At 41.8% G+C, this 23,778-nt stretch overlaps 2 protein-coding genes across 3 annotated transcripts in view; one reads left to right on the forward strand and one right to left on the reverse strand.

Moving 5' to 3' along the window:
* Window positions 1–6,465, reverse strand: part of KDM5A (lysine demethylase 5A) — a 50,313-nt gene extending 43,848 nt beyond the window's left edge. Inside the window, exons 1-3 of one of the 2 annotated variants that reach the window (XM_058190744.1) lie at window positions 4,992–6,465; window positions 2,251–2,328; window positions 963–1,085 (exon numbers count right to left, since the gene is read on the reverse strand). In XM_058190744.1, the coding sequence (XP_058046727.1) occupies window positions 963–1,085; window positions 2,251–2,328; window positions 4,992–5,168 (378 nt within the window). In that variant the 5' untranslated portion in view covers window positions 5,169–6,465. The remainder of the gene's footprint in view (window positions 1–962; window positions 1,086–2,250; window positions 2,329–4,991) is intronic. The other variant, XM_058190745.1, reaches the window with a different exon arrangement.
* Window positions 6,466–9,537: 3,072 nt separating this feature from the next.
* Window positions 9,538–23,778, forward strand: part of CCDC77 (coiled-coil domain containing 77) — a 30,121-nt gene continuing 15,880 nt past the window's right edge. The window contains exons 1-5 of the mRNA XM_058191626.1: window positions 9,538–9,630; window positions 11,989–12,038; window positions 13,453–13,669; window positions 15,822–15,964; window positions 18,307–18,403. Coding sequence (XP_058047609.1) covers window positions 9,616–9,630; window positions 11,989–12,038; window positions 13,453–13,669; window positions 15,822–15,964; window positions 18,307–18,403 — 522 coding nt within the window. The 5' untranslated portion in view covers window positions 9,538–9,615. The remainder of the gene's footprint in view (window positions 9,631–11,988; window positions 12,039–13,452; window positions 13,670–15,821; window positions 15,965–18,306; window positions 18,404–23,778) is intronic.

The following is a 23,778-nucleotide window of genomic DNA, read 5'->3' on the forward strand; positions in this document are numbered from 1 at the left end:
GGGTTTTTTGTTCCCTTCCACTCACTCTTTCTGGTTTAAACAACCAAAAGATTGTGAAGGCAGACCTTGAAAAAAGTGAAAACATAGCTAATTACAAAGAAACTAATTTTAAAATAGAGGACTTATTTAAAACTTTTTTAAACAAGTAGAAGGTGCAACAGTAACAATGTATCATGTACTAGGCAGGGAATAGAAGACCTTTATAGGAGCAGGAAGGTGAAATGTTGCTTTAGGACAGTGCTTCTCAATTATTTTCTGTCATGCCCCCCTAGGAAGAAGAAAACATTTTTCGCGCCCCCCCCCCGCACAACTGTAAATAGTATCATTAGCTTGTTATGACAGTGTTTGCCGAGGTCAAATGCGCCCCCCTTTACGGAGCCTCGCGCCCCCCCTGGGGGGCCCACCCCACTATTTGAGAAGCACTGCTTTAGGAGAATCTTGGACAAAGATTTGATCAATAATAAACAGTACTAATTAACTTAGGCAGACTATTGCACTATAATGAAGATTTAACACTTTTAAAAGGAATCCTAAAGAAGTTAATTATTTTGGAAAGTTTTCGATATATTAATTTCACAGTAAACTAACAAAAATGACTTCTCAAAAATCTCAACATATCTCTTACTCTTCCCATCCAGTCATTCCTTAATTTCTCAAATGAATTACAATGGTGTATCACTTATTTGAAGACTGCTTGAAATATTATTATATAATGATTTAAAGATTAAAACAATGTTTTATAGCTTGATGATACAGAATATTACATGCACAAAAAATCTTTGCTGCTTTAGATAAAAATAATGTAGTTCTTATTACAAGAATGCTCTGGTGTATGTTTCAGACTATATCTTGGCCTAACATGAATACTTTTTTTACAAAAGAGTTATGCACCCTTTACAGTGGAAAAGCTAGTTCAAATATCTATCATTTGGCTACCAAACCGCTACAGATTCCCCACTTACCTTGCTCAGTGAATAAAGATCTAATATTTTTCTTTCTACTACTGGAATTTTCAGTGCAGACCCTTGAAGTTCCCAGAATTTTGCTAGGTGATCTAAGAAATCCAGCTTCACTCTAGTCATTGCCTATTAATCAAACCAGCAAAAGGTATCATATAAATTTGCAAAAGTTCTCTGTCCACAAAAACAAATGGAAACAACAGAACAGAGCCCATTTCAGCTGTTTCAGGCAAACTTTTGAATATCATACTTATGGAGTTGCTATGAATTCTGCAAGGGGGGTGTCTTAAAATATAATAAATGAATACATTCCATACTTTAATGAAGGCTGAAAACAGCAGGGGAAATCATTAAAGAATTATAGAAACAGACAGGTATATCCAGGTATACCAAAAATTGTATAACATTCTCATACTTCAAGTTCCTCTTGATGTTGCTTCCTTTTGCCTGGGGGAGGGGGATGATTAAGGGCAATTATTCAAATTATCTTAAATCAAAGCTGTGATTAATCCTAATAATGATTAGCTGGAAATCTACTTTAAAGGACGCTTGTTTAAAACAAGTCATAGTTGTAATAAATCCATGTTTATTGATCCCAAATAAGACAAAATAAAAATAAAAGCAAATACTGGCAAGACTGGAAGAAGAGCAAAATAATACATTATAACCTCTCAATCTTAAACTATATTTTAATATTAAGTCTGAACCAGCTTCATCTTCCATAGATACTCATTAGTATGGAATTAGTCATTACCAATATTAAGTTCTACCAAAATCCATGAAACATGAGTGCTGATCAGCTCTTCCCTCCTGTGATCTCTACTGCATAATGCAGAAGAGATAAGATACACTAATTAGCTACACTACCTCAACTGCTTTAGGTTAATATATTCCTGTAGATTCCCCCTGCAGTATAAAAAATCATAACCAGGCCCTTGTGTTATATTCTAAACCATGAAGGGCTGCAAAGCAAAACTATCAAGAATGCAATGGTTAAATAATGAATACTTTTATGCTTTCCTCCTGTCATAATAAGGAGTTTCCAAGAGAGCCACTGGCACTGACAAAAGAACCCGGATAGAAATTAGTTCTAGTAAACTGTTATTTTTACTAGAGCATCAGAAAGTTATTGAATTTGTGTACTTATAAAACAAAATTTCTACCAAATAAATATTGGGAGAGTTATTTTATGTAATTATATCAATACAATATAAGAAACTGTGTGGGCTTTTCAGGTCATTCATCGAACCATCTAACCAAAAAATTCTAATACTGATGACTAGACACTTACCTCCAGTTCATTCAAGCGCTGCACCCGTGGAGTAAAACGAAAGTTTTGCACATCACATGCAAAAGGAGGCTGCCAATCCTAAGCGGGTAAAGGAAAGCCACATTTGAAATATAAGCCTTCAATAAAACAACAAACACAACTCATGTATTCTTTTTTTTTACTTTTTACTTTTGAATAATTTACAAGCATTCCATGAAAAACTGAAAATATTTCAGGTAGAAAGAGTATTACAAAATGAGTAAGTTTTCATACAATTTATTATATATGCCTTAATCCTAGCAACTCCAGAACTCATAGACAGTAGATTAATACAACACAGAAAAGAATACAAAATTATTAGAACAAAGCTAGGATTCACTATGTTGCAATTTAGAATCTGACTTTCTTGAACTTTAACTTGATTGTTTTGGGCATGATACAGTTTGGCCAAAAATAAAGTATTTGTATTGTTCTGGATTTTGATGGAGAGAATTTTCAGAGGAATTTTTCATGATAAGTAGAACAAGGGTAGTGTATTTTACCCTCTCCAACTCCTCTTCCACATGACCAGCGCACCAATACACCACACTTCAAACACGGCACACTCCACTGGTTCATCTGTCCCCTCACCACTTCCCCAGGCCCTTCCTTTGCTGCTGCCTTGTTTGATCAAAAATATTTGACTTCCTGTTTCCCATCCTGGAACACCTATCCCCCAGAAAATGTTTTTCAGGTCCATGTCTAGACAGAATAATGTACCTCTCTCCATACCTGAACTTTGCAAATTTGCCCATTCTATACATAGATCAGTGCACTGAATTGTTTGCATGTCCCTAATCAAAAAAGTGTTACAAATGTTGACCCAAATTACAAATCTATAAATATTCTAAAAATGGCACATCACTCAGCAGCTGCTCACTTCTTTGTAAACCCACTTTCTCTCATACAACTAAAGAAGCGATTGCTACTTTTCATTACTGTTTTTAAAAAAGCATTGTATTTCTCTCCAACTAAATGTATTTGTAATTATGCAATGAGTTAGAATGCAGCCAGCTATACTGAATATAGAATGACAGTTTATGTTAAACGTTTAATATGAATCAGAACATCTGTTATTCATCACTAGTTACTACTTTTTAAGCTGTTATTTGACAATGTAATCTATTCATTATGCAGGTGTTAAATAAGTTAAAATGAGACATTTAAACTGAATAAGACTGGGAATGATAATGTTTCATTCCAACAGATACTTTAATCTGATGTACTTGACATGATCCAAAAATAAGCATTCCTTCAAGTAATATGTCACAAGGCCAAATACATGACTTCCATAGCTTTGAACACAAAGCTAATGAAAAAAACCCACCAGAGATACAGATGTAATGGCTGTTTTTTCCTGCATGGCTTAGACCTCATTCCAAAGATTTTTTCACTTGTTATTGTAGCTGATCTATGTTAAATATCTTTTTATACCTTAAAAGCAATCTGCTTTGCAAACTGAAGCCTAAAACTCTTCTATCAACATCAATTAAATTCCTGGTTATGACAACTCTTAATAACTAAGTGACAAAGAAAAAAGCTGGCAAGTGCGATGACTTATAATTGTTTTTCCCATTATCCTTTGGATTCTTGGAGTAGAAGACAGAAAAGAGGGGGAAAGGAGCTGATCACATCGCTTTGGAGTTAAAAAGAGCCAGGTGAATAAAACTGCTACTGCACAGAAAAGGAAGCAAAGATGGAAGCCTTGATCTAGACTGACCTTGGGTGATGAAGGGGAGTGTATTAGGTACTAGAAAAGAGTTATTCAGGACTATGCATTCTAATCTCTTTTAAGGAGATTTTCTTCAAATTAACAGTTTAACCTACAAGAGCCCTTTAAACATACACCAGAAAAAGAATCAGGAGTATTTTTAAATATTTACAACCAAGAAAACCAGTACAGAGAGAGAGAGAGACACACACAGAGAGAGAGAGAGAGAAAGCTACTGGGGCTGTACACGAACACAGTACAATAGGGACTATGTAGTTCTAGACAAAGAGATACAAAGCAAAATTATTTCCATGGAGAACCCAGGGCGATACAAGAGACAAATGCGGTGTTGTTGTTTTTTTCATGGAGGCCAGGATACAGTTTAAAAGCCAGAGCTTTCTACCCTGGATTGACAGAATTTTAGCTCTCCCACACCACTTCATAAGACCAACACCGACTGCAACTCAAAATCCCTGCCCTCCCGATAAATTTAAGCCATCTGGTTAGACTTGATCACAAGAGACGGTATTTTAAACATCACCCATTAAGTCTCTCTCTCTCTCTCTCTCTCTCTCCTTCCCCTTCTCTGCCTCCTTCGCCTGCCTTACATTGTTCCTCCGTTCTCACTTCGTTCTCGCTTCTCCGAAAAAACCGTTTCAAAGGAGGCTTATTATTAGCGGGGCTTGTAAGCGAAGTTAACCCTGAAATCAACAGAAGGGTGGTGGTTGTTTTTTTTCCCCCTCCCCTCTTTCAGCGTCGGCCCATCGTGACAGAGACGCCATTGCTGCAAAAGATCAAAGACCTTCGGAAAAAGTCCGGGGGGGAAAAAAAAAACCTTAGAGAAAAAGGCCCCGATCTCCTTTCGCTCAGCCCCATCCGAATTAAAGAGGAGAGCGGCCATTTGGGGAGGGGGGGAGCAGGGAGGGAAGAAGGGGAAGCAACTTCTTCAAAGAGCGAAGCCCGAGGATACCCCGAGACCTTCTCCATCCCTCCCCCGCAGGCCCGGCGGTACCTTGGGCGGCCTGATCTTGCAGATGCCCGTTTTCTCAGCCAAGGGTCGGATGCGGCCGATGAAGCCGAGGGGGTTGCTGAACTCCTCCCAGCTGGGCTCGAAGACGGGGCACTCGGGCGGAGGCACGAATTCCGCCACGTAGTGCGGCCCATCGAGGCCGTCGTCGTCCCCCGACATGGCGTCGGCGCCGTCGTCCCTGCCGCCGCTGCCTCAGGACCCGGACGAGAAAGGAGCTCGGCTGGCGGGGAGGGGAGTGGAGAGAGAGGGGAAGGAGAAGGCGAAACCGCTCAAAGATGGACCAGGGGGCGGAGGGACATCCCGGTACCCAGCGAGGAGCAAAGGCGATCCCGACCGACGGGCAACCGAATCCTTCGAAGGCGAGGCCGCAGCTCCCTCAAGGCCGGTCCAGGCCTTTCTCTCTCTCCCGTTTGTTTTTGTTCGCCGCCCCCCCGCAAGGATTTGTGCTGCTTTGCGTGTGTGTATGTTTTTTTTTTCTCCTTTTCCTTTTCCTCCCCTTCTTGAGGCTCAGCGGAAGTGACGCGTCTCAATTAAATCCCCCCCCTCCTTTCTCGCGGAAGCGACTAAATCATATCCTTCCGCTGATCTTGTTTTAAAATATAAACACAGACAGAGAGAGGTAGATATAGTCCCGGCTCTGTTGTTGTTTTTAACCGCTCTCGGTCTTGAAGCGCTCCTTTCTTTCTCTCGCTCGGCGTTATCCGCTTTAGCGCCTCATCCGACCAAGCTGAGGGGGAGCCCCGGCAAAACGCTACGAAGATAACCGAGGGCGCTGAGGGACTTAGTCGCCGAGCGAGGGTGGGTGTGGGAGTAAGTAGTGAGGTGGGGAGGGATGGGGGAGGAAAGTATGTATGCGTGCGCGCAGGTCTTTCTTTCGGAGGAGTCGTTCTACCACAAGAACTTCCGGTGCCGAAAGCTCGTTTTCCCCCTCACCCCGCCTTTCGGGCTCTGTGTGAATAGATTGTGCCCCGCCCCTTTCCGTGCAATCTTTGCAGGCCGCGAGCTGACCGTCGCGCGCTCCTCTCTCACAAGACTATCCCTTCAGTTAAGCCTCGCATTCCGCTCCCATCCGGCCGACAAAGAGAAAATCCGGACTCCGCCCACTTAACAAGTCCCACCAGCCTCGCCAAAGTACAGTACCGAAGTCCCCCATAGGCCCCGCCCATCCTGTCTCCACAGTAACCGTCCGCCCCTCCTTTCCCCCCCCACCCCCATTAAAAAAAACACGGCCACCGTAGAGGCCTGGCCCCCCTCACAGTCCCTCAACGTACTTCCTCGGGAGATCTGCTGTTGTCGGGTCCCCGAGAGAAGAGGGGGCTGTTTTTTTTTTCTTTTGCAAAACTGTAATTAGCATTCCCTCAGCATCTTGGAACTTCATGCCATAAAACAACTTGTACAGCTGAAGAGAATATTCGTGCAAGATAATTGGTTAATTGTATCCTGGGATGGTTACCTTTGTTTTCCTCTCTGCTGCTGAAAAAATGGGGTGTCTGTGGCTCACCTGTTTTCTTTTGGTGGCTCAAAAAGTAGGGCCAGACCTGGACCTTCTAGCTGCTGTTCTGTTGTAGTTACATTATATTATAAAATGACGTTATAAACGACATTCATTATAAATGATGGTCCTTTATTTCACAATAAAGTGCAGTTTGGTTCAATATAATTGTCTTGGTTTTTCCTTTGTGGGGAAAAAAATTAGCCTTATGAACCCCTTTCACATTTGCCCTTTATTTTTTATAATATATTTATTTTTATGAACCCTTCAGATTTGTGCTTTGGGGGTTTTTTCCCAATAAAATATGGTTACTTGTAGCCACAATACTATTTACCTGCATCTTAAATAGTAGAAAACTACATTAATGTGAAATTGGTGCCCCTGTTAACTGATCTCTATCCTGCCTCGATTCCAAGTCACTGCCAGTCACCTGCCAGCTCTTTTAAGGTCATGGATATACCTCTTGGGACATCCTCAAATGTATTGGAATAAGGGGGAAAAGTTGCTTGTAACTTTAAGACAACTGAGGATTACTTTTCTCTATATTACTCGTGGTAAGAAAACATTGTGCAGACACAAGGAAAAAAAACATGCCCTTGACTTGCAAGTGAGGAAAAGATTTTGGTCACTACTTAGTTGGAAGAACAACAGGACTGCAGGCTACACCAGGAAAGGAAAACAACAGAAGCAACAGCAAACCCTTTTGTATTGTAGGAAGTGAGCATCCACCCCTCTCCTAGAAGAATTAAATATTTTCAGAAATATTAAAAAGGCAGAATATATTTCCCTGGATGAGAAATGAAGAAACATGTTTTAAAGACAGCAGCTCCCACCTTCCTGCCTCCCCCACTACCTTTGTCAAAAGGCCAGAGGCAGAAACCCAATTCCCCCCCCCACCTTTGTCAATGGACCATCATCTGCAACACAATAGGACCCATCTAGCAATAGAAACTCACCATATGGCACCTGGGAAGATTACATCAGCCAGCAAGGCTAGCTAAGACGCCCACCCCCTGGGAGTCTGAAGACCAGTCAGGATACTCTTCCTGTGCCCAGGAAGTTCAAATCCATAAAACCAAGGCATGTTCAGCATCTCACCCTTTTCTATTCAGGAACTCAAACCATGTGATCCTGTCCACCATTAAACAATCTTTCCAAGCAGTCTCCATGTTTCCAGTGTCTTTTTCCCCACTTGGAACTGAACCCAGATGGACATTTCTTCCAACAGTATCTTTGGCCCAAAATCTGTATAGATGTGTCCATGAAGGAGTTGAGCTTCATTCAAAGGAGATTTCATTTCTATCCTGAAAAGGATTCTTTGAGGGAGAAATGCCAAATTCTTTCTTATGTTGAGTGCCTTCAAATCTAGAAGGGGTACTATTGTTTCAAATAATGTAAAACACTTTTGAGGTGCTTTCTTGAAGTAATCTCTAAATCCGTGAAACAAAGCCTAAATTTCCTGCCATTTCATATCAGCTTCAGACAGATGGAGACATTGCAATGACTTTCATTTCTTAAACAACAATAAAGGAAATTTTCAAGCAACTGATTGCTCTATTTATTGTTATGCTTTTTTCTACTAAGAAGATCGGGCTAAGTTAAAACCAAATTTTCAGAAATCAAGCCCTTTCTTCTGGAAGCTGGTATCACTTCCAGGAAGGGTCCATTCCATAGTACTACAATTTGGCTTTGGGCAATGAAATAAAAATATTTTCTACATGATTATTAAAAATTTATTTAAGGATTTATAAACTGCCAACATTGCTTATAGAACAATTAGCAGAAAAATAGTATTACAGTATAATACTGTATATTACAATATTACAAAGTAGAAGTAATGTCAATTACAAAATCTAAAATGCAGGTAATAAATATGGAATAATAAAATCTGTGTTTACTTATACAGAATTTCTCTGCTTTATAGGAGAAGTAATACTACTAACATAATTGCTAAAAATCTTTAGTTACAAGTAACCTTGACTACTTAACCTGTTGCCAATTTGACAAACCTGTTTAGGACACTAATTGGTTAATGTGTTCAAAGATAGTTACACAACCTATAAGATTTCATATTAAGCACATGCCTGCCCAGTGGTTCTTAATATCTATTTTTAATCAAAAGGGTTAAACTATATAGTTGACAAACAAAAATTTGTCAAACTCATGAACTGGTACATATTACTTCTCATATTTTGGTGGAGTCCTGGAAATACATGTAAATTATATTATAATTGAGCCTATCTAGATGGCTCAGTGGCTAAGACGCTGAGCTTGTTGATTAGGAAGGTCAGTTCAGCAGTTCGAAACCCTAGTATAGGTCCCCTGCATGAGCAGGGGGTTGGACTAGACCTCCAGGGTCCCTTCCAACTGTGTTACCATTATTATATAAATACGTCAAATCTGATCTTCAAGGGATTCCCACATGAAAATAAACTGTGATAACTAGTAATATTAAAATAGCACAATACATCTCATAATTTAGTATTTTTAAAAGGTTTTAATCTGATCCCTGCACCAGGAAGAATTTAACTTCTGCATGGAAACACAAAATTAAATTCTATTTACTACTCCTAAATCACAGGATAAAAAGCAATTGGTGGGTAGTCCACTGTTGCTTATCTTTAGATAATATTGTGCCACGAGCTTTTTGTTAGTGCAACAAAGCGAATAAGGGTCTTTTTCAGGAAATAAGTAATACACCAAATATGTACTAGTTGGTACAGAGGAATGGTAGGCAGCCTTAAGGAGACCTCGTGTTTTCGACTATGTGACTGCACTAAAACCACCCGTGCTTTCCGTTCATCCAACCGGTTTAGGTCTTTCATCCCGTTGCCAAAATGATCCAAGGAAATTCTTCACATGTGTATCGACTCTAATTACTCTTTAGCTTTCATTATTGTACCAGCAGAGGTGTAGTAGAAAAGCCACGATGAGTAGAGAGTTGTGATTGGCCAAAATATCGGGCCTCGTTTATTTCTTTCCTCCTGATTGGAGAACTTTCAGAGCCTGTTGTTTGATTTTGGGCTTTCCGTTGAGAGCAGCAGGAGCAGCGGCGGCAGCTTGAACGGCAGAGTTAGCGGCGCGTAGAAGAGGCGTACAAACTTCTGGTTCCGAATGGGATCGAGAAGGGTGTGTGTTACGGGTTTGCACGGCGTTCTGGTAGGATAAGGGAGAAAACAGCGTAGCTTCTGGTTGCTTTCGTCCTTTTCTTTTTTTGACGTTAAACCAGAAGTATCCCGTTCAAGGGGTTGGAAGACCCAGACACTCTCTCCACCAAGTAGACCTCCAGGCTATATGCGTGCTTCGTTTTTTATTTCCAGTTCTTATTAAAAATGACGGTTTTGATGTTGGGTTTGAGCTAGGGGTCAGATTCCTTTTCAGTAAGTAACCTTCAGTAACCTTCCCTCAATAGCCAAACTCACAAAAGTATTGGGTGAAACTGCACATTTTATCACTTTTCAGAAGCAATTTACTAGCAATGAATCTTCCATTACTTGTTGGACTTACACATCCTTTCAGCCCCCTACCTCACTCTAGCTTATCTTGAATATAACTGCCCCCCTTAACTTTGTTTATACTATGCATTGGATAGCCATACTTTTGGCATGTGACACAAGCCTCTTCCACACTATTAGCTGTAATAATTATTCTAGTACGTGGTAAGAGCCCAAAAAATTAGGTTGAGAAACCATGGTTCAATTCAGGTTACAGTGTTGCCTAAGCATAGCCATTGTCAGGGGGTTTTTCCCTAAAAGTAAACCCTTTAACATTGTGGGCTGTCTGTTCTCCAGTACTGTTACTAATACCTTGCTAGTTTGAATGGAATAGATTATAGAAGATGATTAGGGAGGTTATAGTTATGGGCCCTCTATTTAGGCAGACTACAGGTGTATGTGAGTTCTTAAGGGTTAGGAAACTGCGTATTTGATAGGATTTAAATATGAAATGGACACTCTTTATCTTTGTGAAACGGCAAACTCTACAGGACTGTAGGGAATAACTTGCTTTGGGTCTTCTGACCCATCCAGTTCAATATCGTCCTTAATTTTCAAAAGCACAAGAGGTGGGGCTAAACTTTGCAAAGAATGTGTGTGCCCTTTATGCAGAAACAAACTACATTACCCTCTGCTTATACTAGAAAGTAGGGATTGCTTCCTACAAAGATTGATATACCAACATATAAAGCACTGCTGCAATTATCCTCCATTTTATTTTCTAAGAATGTCTCCAAGATATCTCTGGGTTTCAAGCGCATTGTTGAACGGGTTAGGGTTTGCAGCATATTAGTTTCTCACACTTAAAAAAGGAACCTGAAGGGAATGCAAATTGTAATTCTAGAATAAGACAACTGGATGCAGTAAGCACCAACAAATATGCTGGGAACACGCTAACTTGTAAATGCTGTCTTGGAGGTCCAGAGATAGAACAATAGATGCATATGGTTATTAACATGGACTGGTGAGAGATTCTGGTTGTTTAATTTGAGTAAAAATTAAATTTGTGTATAGTTTGTTTAATTTTACGGTGATTGATGTGCACATGTGATTGATGTGAAACCATATGTTACAATATATGAAGTTTCTTGTGAGTATAGCTTTGGAATATATTGTGTTCATTGAAAAGCTGTATTGATGAGGAATTGGCTTTATGTACCAAGGTATTCTTATTGAATATATTCCAGACCTGAAATTTTGCATTTAAAAGTGGGCTAAATAAATCTGCCAGAAACCATTAAGTGGATTATGGGAAGGTGGTGGAAATGTATGTTGAATAATTGAGGTTCACTGGAGAATTAATGAAGCTGAAAAGAGGAACTAAATTTAATTGGAATACAAACAATTTTTTTCCATACAATTTGAACAGTAAATATGAATTGAACTTTGCTTGCGTGAGTGAAGTTCTTAAATTAAAGATTTCAGTGGATTGTTTGTTTTAATAGATTGGAACATTTTAATAAAGTTAAATGTTAATGGAAGAGCTGCAATAATACAAACATTATTGTCATATCCATATTGTTTCAATCATTGTTGCTTAACTACAAGTAAGCCGCATTTGATTCTGTCCACAAAAGACTTTCATCCATAAACCATGCCTTTCAAACCACAATACTTCATAGAGCATGCTAAGACAAACCAAAGAAACCACATAGCTGCATTATATGAACCAAGCCATAATTCTACAGCAGGTGTTACAAATAAACCTAAGATAACTTAAATGACCAGCTTTTAGAGCTGTTACAGATCAGAGCTGAATTGGACTAATTTATTTTGAATCTACAGTATTCCGTGAGCTATCCCATTTTTATTGAGGTGGATTACACCTGCCATTGGTATAAATCATCTGCTTAAGTTCTTTATTGTGGCATAAAGGGACAGATTGTGAAAAAAGGTCTAAGAAATGTTTTCGTTTTCTGATCTTTTTGGATAAAGGCCAAATGGTGAGAGATGTTTTATGGCTCAGTAATTCAATATATTAAATGCATTGCAGATGGTGAGAAGACGCGCCATGGCTACTTCTCCAAGAACACCTTGCAAAAAGTAAGTCAAAGAATTAGATGCTGATTTCAAATGTTTTTTGTTGTTTTCCTTTTCATTTATCTCAAGAGTAAGAACCTTGCAAAGCATGATTCATAGACCTCCCAGCATCCCATTTTTAGTTTTCAAAGCAACATACTCGGGAATAGGCAAAACTGAAAATTTGGGCCTTTGTTGGGAGTTTATGAATTTGTTGTTTTAGACGTGATACCCTTTTCAATGTCAGACCATTGTTTCTCTTTGGGTGCTTAAAACTGCATATAATATAATTAACAAAATAATTAATTAATAATTAATTAAAACAAATTACAGTAGAGTTTAATCATGGCCCATTGAAGAGATGTCATGATGTATTTGTTGTCCCTATAGACCAAGGCCAGAAACATTCTTGCCCCAATATAGCTTTTGGATCAGTGCAGGGGTGAAATGTAAAATTTGTTACTGTGGGCGTGGCTTGGTGGGGAGGGGGATGTGACTGGGTGGGCGTGGCCAATTTTTTTTTTTTACTTTGAAAATCTTTTTTTTTTTTTTTTGGCAACCTCTTCGACTGAAGAGCTTGTAGAAAAAATGTTTTTAAAAGGCTCCTCGGACGATCTCAGCTGAGTTGCCTGATCATCAGAGGCTTTTCTTTTCTTTTAAAGGCTTTTTTTTTTTTTTTTTTGCCTTTAAAAGAAAACAAAAGCCTCTGACGATCAGGGAACTCAGCTGGGATCGTCCGAGGAGCCTTTTAAAAGAATTTTTTCTACAACCTCTTCCGGTTGAAGAGGTTTTAAAAGCCTCTGACGATCCCAGCTGAGCCACGCGATCATTAGAGGCTTTTTTTTTTTTTTTTACTTTTAAAAGCATTTTTTCTGGCCGAAGAAATAATGCTTTTAAAAGTTAAAAAAACAAAACCCTCTGATGATTGCGTGGCTCAGCTGGGCATGGGAGGGGGCAGGGATTTTTGCTACCAGTTCTCCGAACCATCCACTGCTATTGCTACCGGATCGGGCAATCCGGTCCAAACCGAGAGCATTTCACCCCTGGATCAGTGTAAGTAAAACCTACAACTACCACCCAGAGAAATGTTTTGAATACAGAGGTTTGTACTCTGTATATAAATGTCAGCTGTGCCTGGTAGCAACCAGCAATGGACTCACAAGAGTAAACAGATTGCATTCTTTCATTAAGGTGCATAGTTTACCTAATTTCTACCCTTTTCAAAATTAAATGAAAATAAATGCTCTCAAAAGTCCTTATTGAACAGAACAATCCTAATCTGGATTGTAGGCAGGAATCCTGTTTCAGGGACCACTCCCAGTTTTATAATACCTTTCCACTCAGTGTCCCACATGGGTCTAAGATCACATGCAAGTATAGGGCTAAAAGGCTTTTAGTAATGTTAACTCTTCTTTTGGCATTTAATAATGTTTTCCAGATCAAGCACTCCATGTGCTGCTTCCAAGGGGGCTCTGCTTCCTTCACCTCAGCAAAATGATTCTACCCCTCTTCCTTCAATCAATGAGCGTCTGGCCTACCTTCGTCCCTCTCGGGAGCTGCTGGAGTACTATCGAAAGAAGGTTGCAGAATTCGATGAAGAGCATGAAGGGCTGGTCAAACGGTTGGAGACATACAAAGCATCTTATGATGAACAGGTAAGAAAAAGGGAGTGATAATCTACCAAGTGATGAATGATCTGGAAAGCCACATAAGGAAGCCTCAAGGCTTACTCCTTTGTCCTTTTCTGTAATGCCGTCGTGATACTTTTATGGATTTGAATTTTCTGCCAAAGCTACATAGAAGGCATTTTCGCTGAAAAGTATTAAAGAGAAATATGAATTATCTGGAGCTTGGTTCCATACATTATATTTATCTGAATCCTCATACTTTTTTAAAAAAAAACTTTTAAATCACTGATAGTGAAAGAAACCTTTATCCACCTTAGTTTTTATAATAATCAATAATCATTCTCCTGCTTCCACCTTTCTTTTTCATGCAGAGTCTTAACAGGAGAATGCATTCTAGTCTGACCTAAATTAAGCCAAAACTGTATTTCACTTTTTAAAATATCTAATTTTGGGTGGTGTGGAGGTGGCTTTAAAAAGCAAGCAGGATGAAAAGAATGGTTTTCATTGCATAATTATGCTTTTTCTCAATAGATGTGGTATCAAAAAGGTTCAAAGTGCTCTGTACGTGCGTGTGTGTACACATGCTTACATGTGTGCATTGTGTTAGTAAATTCTAAGATACTATGGAACATTAAGTAATTGATAACTTCCGAGCTGAGGTAGTGCAGTGGTCAGAGAAGCAGGCTACTTCAACTGACTGCAAGCTGCAGTTTGGCAGTTCATATCTCACTGGGTCAAAGTTGACTCAGCTTTCCATCCTTCCGAGGTGGGTAAAATAAGGACCCAAATTGATGGGGACAATATGCTGACTTTGTAAACCACTTAGAGAGGGCTGTAAAACCACTATATTATGTAAGTGCTATTGCTATTGTTGCTGCTCTATTATTCCCTATTTTATGACTCTCTACTCACATTGGGAGAAAAAGGAAAAAACAGATAATTCTGGGAGGTGCAAGGAAGTGTTGCTTTTCTTTAGGATGCTGACTTTCCCAGGAAGAAAAGGAGGCCCCCAGAAAAGTGAGAGGCCAGTTGAACAAGTTTCTCCATACAAGTAAGGAAAGAATATGAAGCAAGATTTCATGGCCCAGTCCCTCCCTGGCATATCCTGCTAGGAAGGGTATCCATGTGGGGATAGGATAGGATAGGATAGGATAGGATAGGATAGGATAGGATAGGATAGAATAGAATAGAATAGAATAGAATAGAATAGAATAGAATAGAATAACAGAGTTGAAAGGGACCTTGGAGGTCTTTTAGTCCAACCCCCTGCTTAGGCAGGAAACCCTACACCATTTCAGACAAATGGTTATCCAACATCTTCTTAAAAACTTCCAGTGTTGGAGCACCCACAACTTCTGGAGGCAAGTTGTTCTATTGATTAATTGTTCTAACTGTCGGGAAATTTCTCCTTAGTTCTAAGAAGAACTAAGCATATTCACATATGCTTCTCTCCTTGATTAGTTTCCACCCATTGCTTGTTGTCCTGCCCTCGGGTGCTTTGGAGAATAGCTTGACTCCCTCTTATATATATTTTAGTTGTAGAGTATACTCCTTAAGAATGGGAGACAGCAGTTGTGTTCCGAGGACCATGGCAGTTCTATAGTCATATTCAAAGCATTTTTATCATCTCTTTATTCATTTACTGATCTTTGATTCAACTAAGCCAATATCATAGCTATTATTCTGGCTCGCAGTAGTTCTGTTAGGTCTAAGTAGAGCTATTCCCTAGTCTATTCCTTAAAAGTGTTTTTATTGAAGAAGCCGAATGTAGATAAGAGAATAAACCAGCCAATTTATAGTTCGAGAGTTTGATGTGATATGCTAAGAGAAAAGAAAGTGGAACTAAATTAGAAAATAGGACAAACATTAGAAACGTGGAGGAAAGTAATTATTGTAATAGGGCTAAGAGAGGCTTGGACAGTTTGCTTAAAAGCTACTTGAACTTCCATTGACGCTTGAAGTCTCGAAGACCATTCTCAGCATACAGAAAAGATGGTAAGCATGAAGAAAACACTTGTTACAATTTGCAGAACTTGATTAAGCAGTTTCTTGACAGGCTAAATGCTAGCATTCTGCCAAGAAGTTGCCTTGGGTATGAGATGGAACGTGGTCTTGAGAAAACTTGTGTTCTACTTTTGTTTCGGCTGCCAGGGGATTGATAATATTTTTCTCTCTGCAGCACAAGTTACAATGGGAAGTGCGTCAGCGAGAAGAAGAAATTGCAGAACTGCAGAAGGCTTTGAGTGACGTGCAAATGTTCCTTTTTCAAGAAAGGGAGCATGTGCTGCGCCTTTATTCTGAAAACGATCGACTGAAAATCAGGTTTGTGGCCTGGTCTGGAAGACTGAAAAATGGCAAGAGATTGATGGGATTTATAGATTTGAAATATATTGGAATTTTGCAAAAAATAAGATGTATGTGAATGGAATGCAGATGAGAGCAATTTGCTTCTTCCATACTTTTTTATTTTATGACATAGGAATATAACTGGTACTTGCTTCTTTTAGGGGAAAAGTTCTATGACAAAGATGGAGACTGTCAATGAGCGAGTGAACTTACAAAACCTTTCATCCCTCTGCTGTTTCCTTGTGAAAAACTGCAAATAAAGCTTCTCTTGTTTCACTGTAATATAATTTGAACTACAGTACAGATAGTCCTTGACTTACAAGCAATTCATTTAGTGACCATTCAAAATTAGAACGGCACTGAAAAAAGTGACTTATAACCGTTTTTCACAGTTACAATTTTTGCAGCATCCTCATGATCACATGTATTCAGATATTTGGCAACTGGTTCATATTTATGACCGTTGCTGTGTTTCAATCGTGTGATCCCCTTTGGCAACCTTCTGGGAAGCAAAATCAATGCAGAAGCCGGATTCATTTAACAACCGGGTAACTAATTTATCAACTGCAGTGATTCACTTAACAGTAGGGGCAAGAAAGGCTGTAAAATAATGCAAAACTCACATAACAAATGTCTCACTTAACAACCGAAATTTTGGACTCCGTTGTGGTCTTAGGTTGGGGACTACCTGTACAGTATATATCGGTGTAGGATCCCAAATATATTATTTTTCTCTTGCCTAAAATATTCGATAGAAATGTTGAAAATAAATACATCTAATTGAGCAAGAGAGGTATCTGTTTTGTTCAATTTTTTTTAAAAAAATTTTTTATTTGCATTTATATCCCGCCCTTCTCCGAAGACTCAGGGCGGCTTACACTATGTTAAGCAGTAGTCTTCATCCATTTGTATATTATATACAAAGTCAACTTATTGCCCCCAACAATCTGGGTCCTCATTTTACCTACCTTATAAAGGATGGAAGGCTGAGTCAACCTTGGGCCTGGTGGGACTTGAACCTGCAGTAATTGCAAGCAGCTGTGTTAATAACAGACTGTCTTACCAGTCTGAGCCACCAGAGGCCCTGTTAATTAATAGACTATTAATCAAAAATCCCCCACCCCCCCAAAAAAAGGGCCAGGGAATCCATTTCATAAAAATAATTTCCAAGAAATTGTATCAGATCCTCAAAATTCTTTCTTGCCTTTGTGTTTGAACAAAAAAACCCAAACCCCAATAACCTCATTTACATATGAACAGTTCAAATTTATCAACTTTACACTGTTGCAAGTCAAGCACAGAGGACTTCTTCCATTGTTGTGGGATGTTACTTTTTTCAGTCCCCTGATAGGAATTTTAGAATTACCATATCTGGACTGATACGGGTCTCAGGAGTTATGCTGGTACATTTCTACTTATATACATGTCTTGGTACTAAAATAGAACTTCCTCTTCTAAAGCATAATAATTTAAGAGTCTAGTTTTAAGCAGCCTCTATTTTATAAAATAATTTGCTAACATTGCCTCCTGGTGGCTAAAGATTCAAGTTCACATTCTTAGTAATAAGATGCTACTCAAATTTCTATTCATTCTTTCTGAAATAGAAGACATTTAGAGAAATTTAGAGTGCAGAGAAGAGCAACAGAGATGATTAGGGGACTGGAGGCTAGAACATATGAAGAACTGTTACAGGAACTGGGTATGTCTAGTTTAATAAAAAGAAGGACTAGGGGAGACATGATAGCTGTGTTCCAATATCTCAGGGGCTGCTACAAAAAAGAGGGAGTCGGGCTGTTCTCCAAAGCACCTGAGGGTAGAACAAGAAGCAATGGGTGGAAACTGATCAAGGAAAGAAGCAACTTAGAACTAAGGAGAAATTTCCTGACAGAACAATTAATAAGTGGAATGACTTGCCTGCAGAAGTTGTGAATGCTCCAACACTGGAAATTTTTAAGAAAATGTTGGATAACCATCTGTCTGAGATGGTGTAGGTTTCCTGTCTGGGCAGGGGGTTGGACTAGAAGGCCTCCAAGGTCCCTTCCAACTCTGTTGTTGTTGTTGTTGTTGTTATTAAATAATATCTTCAGTAGGGGAAATATTACATTTAAAACACAGTGTTTCCAACCATTAGTTTGCCATAAAGTTTTTGTGAAGACTTAAAAGTGGTTAGATTCTACAAGAAAGAAAACTTCTAGAGTATGTAAAATGGTTTTCAGAGATTTAGGTGAACTTCGAAGTCAACAGAAATAAATTGCATTATTTTCAGTGCACAGGGATTTAGAGGACAGAAAATTAATTGCTTTATTTTCAATCTACAGAGAATTAGATGACAGAAAGAAGATTCAACATCTTTTGGCTTTATTAGGAACAGATGAGGGTGAAATTACCTATTTTCACCAAGAACCCCCAAATAAGGTAAGAACCATCAATTAACCTAGATATTTTTACTGCATTTGTTTTATTTTATAAAATACATTACTTGCATTACTGATTATGGTTTATTAAAAAGATTTAAATAATTGTATAAAATGTAACTGCAGCAAGGTATATTTTTTAAAAGGCAGCAAAATATATTCAAGGAATTGCAATATATTTTTGGAATGAAAAGTACCTTTTAGTTCTCAGAAAAAGAGCCGGATATATATTTTATATATAGCAGTTTTTCTGCGCATGCGCAAAATGGAGGCTTTGTGATTTCTCGGAGAAATGGTGGCTTAGAAATCCTGTGAAATGAGGCGCCTGGACTTGTCGCCAGGTCAGTTCTGCCCCCTGACCCGATGTTCGAGTGTCTCAGCGACCGAATGAGACCTTTGGGTCTCGGGAAAAACCTTCGGTCGCTGAGAATTGAGTCGGGGAGGCGAGCGGCGTATGGCGGCATCCATTTTGGGCGCGTGGGGCGGCGTCTTAGCCTAGCCAGTCCCGTCCTAGCCAGTTCCGGTCCACCCCGGCTGCAACGAAAGGCCGGGGGCTTAAGTCCGCAACGTAAGGTCTGCTGTTGGCTGGGGGCTTCCTGGTTGTGGGCTTCCTGGCTGGGGGCTTCCTGGCGACGGCGGTTCTCATCAGGCTTTTCCATCGGCGCGTGGAGGCGGCGTTTTCGATCTGGCCTGCCCCAGCGTCCCGGCCTGCATCGGCGTTCCGGCTTAGCATCCTGGCCCGGCCTGTTCCAGCTTGCCCCAGCCTGCCTTAGCTGTTTCGGCTTGGATTTTGTCTGCTGCCGGGTGGCTTTTTGGCGGAGGCAGCTGTCCATTGTGACTGGTATCTTCCCAGCTGAGTAGTCACCTATCGGTGGGGGGTGGTGGTTTCTCCTACAGTCGATAAGGTCTTCCATCACCAGCTGGGATTTTCCAATGGCGGCGGCTACGATTTTCCAGCGACGACAGTTCCTTCTGCGGCGTTTCTAGCCGCCTTGGCCGTTTTCTGTTGACTTCTGGAATTCTTGGCTGCCCGGACAATTTTGACCTTGCCTGAGGACGTTGGTGGGGAGGATAGAGATGGATGTAATCTCGGGGACGAAATCTGGCTGAAATGTGCCGGAATGCCTAAGATGGGGCTGCGCCATGTGGAGGGATGGATTGATGGAGGTGACAACGGAACTGGAGGGACGAGGGAGATACATTCTGTGGGCTACGTCAACTCCTATTATGGTCCGGGTCATAGAGGTCCTGTGTGCTTTGAAGTGGTCTGCGATTGTCATCTATCAGACTATTTATTTTATTCGACTATTGCCAGGGCTTTGCCTTGGAAGACTGATTGTCGAACTTTTTTCCATCTTGCACCAGGCCCTAAATGGACTTAATTAAGCTGAGATAGTTTTTTGTCATCTTTACTGAGCAGGGTCAATGCCACCTTTTGCCGCCGATTTTCTATGAGATATTCACCTTCCGAACTTCTTTGCTTGCGAGATTCCCCCACCTCGCAAGAATGGCCCTCCACGTTATCGAGGGCCTGCCTTAATGAAGGGTCTTGGGACCCAGAGAGGTGGCATGCGTCTAAGAAGAATCTTTGGGGGTTTTTAAATAAGTTTTTAACTAAGGGTTTTTTAAAGGGCGGGAGGGTAAGGACGGGTGGGGGGGGATACCCGTCGGGGAGGGTGCCAGGTCCAATGTGTGTTCGCAGTGTTACGGTAACAGGCCCGAAGGTGACGGGGGAGGTTTCTGTTCCAGTCTATCAGGGTTGTTCTATCAATACGGTAAGCGGGAGAGGCAGATATGGCAGAAGGGGGGGGTCAAATCAGGTTTCGGGGGTACGCCCTCGCTATTTGAGAGCGATCGCGTGCTCCGGCCCCCCAGACTTTTTCCGTTCCCCGAGTGGCCAGAGTACTCAGGACTTGGGCCTCCGGCCGATGTTATGCAATGCAAGGTCCGTGGTTAACAAAGCCCCCCTGATTTCAGATCTAATTCAGGAGGGGACCACGGACGTTATGGGCATTACGGAGACCTGGTTGGGCACGGAAGGGGGGGTCCCCCTAGTGGAGATGTGCCCACCAGGTTTCCGAGCATTCCATCAGCCAAGGCCCAAGGTAGGGGTGGGGGGGTGGCGGTCATTATCAAGGAAAGCCTGGAACCGAGGGAGACCACTGTGCCTCATATAGCTGGTTGTGAATCCCTCTATGTTAAGTGGGATCGTAGGACTCAGGTGGGCTTGTACCTGGTTCCGTGCTGCGTGACAACAGCCCTGCCCGAGCTGTTAGAGCTGCTGGCCGGGTTGGCAGTTGAAACCCCTAGACTGTTAGTCATGGGGGATTTCAACCTGCCATCAACTGGCGCGGCATCCTCGACGGCTTGGGAGTTCATGGCTTCCATGACGGCCATGGACCTGACTCAATTTGTGGATGGCCCTACTCACATCGGGGGAGGCACTCTAGATCTGATTTTTGTCTCTGGCCAGTGGGCGAATGATCTGATTTCAAAAGATTTAGTTATCGAACCTTTGTCATCAGATCATTCTCTTCTTCGTCTGGACTTTCAAACCGCTACTCACCACCGCAGGGAGACCGAACCAATGCGTTGGTTCTGTCCCAGGCGCCTGATGGACCCAGAGAGGTTCCTGACGGAGCTTGGGCCATTTCCTGAGAACCTGGCCTGACTGAAGAACTAGTCGCGGCCTGGGAACAGGCCGCGGCTGGAGCTTTGGACCGTGTCGTGCCTTTGCGGCCTCTGACCCGGCGCATGTCTCAACCAGCTCCTTGGTTCTCCAAGGAGCTGAGGGAGATGAAACGCCGGAGAAGATGCCTAGAGAGTGTCTGGAGATCCAGCCGTTCTGAGGCTGACCGGACACTAGTTAGGTCCTATAGTAGGACCTACCTAGTGGCAATGAGGGATGCGAAGCGGCCTATGTCTCTACCCTCATTGTGTCGGCAGATAACTGCCCGGCCGCCCTGTTTCGGGTGACCCGCTTTCTCCTTCAACAGGAGGGGCGGGAGGACCCATTACAAGGGCGTGCCGAGGAGTTTAACGGTTATCTATACAATAAAATCGTTCAGCTTCGGGACGGATTGGATCAAAATTGGGTAGATCCAGGCGAGAGTTTCGAGACCCGTCTTGTTGAGACTGTTTGGGATGGTTTTGACCCTGTGACTCCCGAGGACATGGACAGGTTGCTGGGAAGGTTGAATGCCACCACATGTTTACTGGACCCGTGCCCCTCCTGGTTGGTGCTGGCCACTCAGGAGGTGACACGAGGCTGGCTCCGGGGAATTACAAATGCTTCTTTGTGGGAGGAGGTCTTTCCCGCTGCCTTGAAAGAGGCGGTGGTGAGACCTCTCCTCAAGAAGCCTTCCCTGGACCCAGCTGTTTTAGGAAATTATCGTCCAGTCTCCAACCTTCGTTTTACGGCGAAGGTTGTAGAGAGTGCGGTGGCATGTCAACTAACCCAGTACCTGGATGAAACCGTCTATCTAGACCCGTTCCAGTCCGGCTTCCGGCCCGGATACAGTACGGAGACGGCTTTGGTCACGTTGGTGGATGATCTCTGGAGGGCCAGGGATAAGGGTTACTCCTCTGCCCTGGTCCTATTAGACCTCTCAGCGGCTTTCGATACCATCGACCATGGTATCCTGCTGCGCCAGTTGGAGGGTTTTTTGTTTGTTTGTTTGTTTACATTTATATCCCACCCTTCTCCGAAGACTCAGGGTGGCTTACAGTGTGTAAGGCAATAGTCTCATTCTATTTTTATATTTACAAAGTCAACTTATTGCCCCCCCCCAACAATCTGGGTCCTCATTTTACCTACCTTATAAAGGATGGAAGGCTGAGTCAACATTGGACCTGGTGGGACTAGAACCTGCAGTAATTGCAGGCAGCTATGTTTTAATAACAGGCTTCTTACAGCCTGAGCCACAGAGTTGGGAGTGGGAGGCACTGTTTATCGGTGGTTCTCCTCCTACCTCTCTGACCAGACGCAGACGGTGTTGACAGGGGGGGCAGAGATCGACCCCGAGGCGCCTCATGTGTGGGGTGCCACAGGGGTCGATTCTCTCGCCTCTCCTGTTCAACATCTATATGAAGCCGCTGGGTGAGATCATCAGTGGTTTTGGGGTGAGATACCAACTGTACACTGATGATACGCAGCTGTACTTTTCCACCCCAGGCCACCCCAACGAAGCTATCGAAGTACTGTCCCGATGTCTGGAAGCCGTACGGGTCTGGATGGGGAGGAACAGGCTCAAGCTCAATCCCTCCAAGACGGAGTGGCTGTGGATGCCAGCACCCCGGTACAGTCAGCTGCAGCCGCGGCTGACTGTTGGGGGCGAGTCATTGGCCCCGATGGAAAGGGTGCGCAACTTGGGCGTTCTCCTGGATGGGCGGTTGTCGTTTGAAGATCACCTGACGACCGTCTCCAGGAGAGCTTTTTATCAGGTTCGCCTGATTCGCCAGTTGCGCCCCTTCCTGGACCGGGATGCCCTATGCACAGTCACTCATGCTCTCGTTACTTCTCGCTTGGATTACTGCAATGCTCTCTACATGGGGCTCCCCTTGAAGAGCACTCGGAGGCTCCAGTTAGTCCAGAATGCAGCTGCGCGGGTGATAGAGGGAGCTGTTCGGAGCTCCCATGTAACACCCATCCTGCGCAGACTGCACTGGCTACCTGTTGTCTTCCGGGTGCGCTTCAAGGTATTGGTTACCACCTTTAAAGCGCTCCATGGCTTAGGACCGGGATATTTACGGGACCGCCTACTGCCATCTTGTATCTCCCAGCGACCAGTGCGTTCTCACAGAGAGGGACTCCTTAGGGTGCCATCAGCCAAGCAATGTCGACTGGCAGCCCCCAGGGGAAGAGCCTTCTCTGTGGGGCACCTACCTCTGGAACGAGCTTCCCCCTGGACTTCGACAAATACCTGACCTTCGGACCTTTCGCCGCGAACTTAAGACTTATTTGTTTCGTCTTGCTGGACTGGCTTGAATTTTAATTTTAATTTTTAGCTGATTTTATGGGGTTTTAATTTTATATTAACTTTTAGTGTTACTTGTATTTTAATATTAGGCCAAATTTAATAAGTTTTTTAATGTTTGTTTTTAATATTGTATGTATTGCTGTATTTTTATTCTGGCTGTAAACCGCCCTGAGTCCTTCGGGAGAAGGGCGGTATACAAATTAAAATATTATTATTATTATTATTATTATTATTATTATTATTATTATTATTATTATTATTATTATTATTATTATTATTATTATTATTATTATTATAATAAACATAATCACGTGCATAAATTTTCAGGCAAAAGCTAATGGAAGTCAAATAAATTGAAGTTTTAATGAAATAGATGAATTTGTGCCTCATAGGCCTA

The sequence above is a fragment of the Ahaetulla prasina genome, chromosome 7, assembly GCF_028640845.1.
Source record: "Ahaetulla prasina isolate Xishuangbanna chromosome 7, ASM2864084v1, whole genome shotgun sequence".
NCBI lineage: Eukaryota > Metazoa > Chordata > Lepidosauria > Squamata > Colubridae > Ahaetulla > Ahaetulla prasina.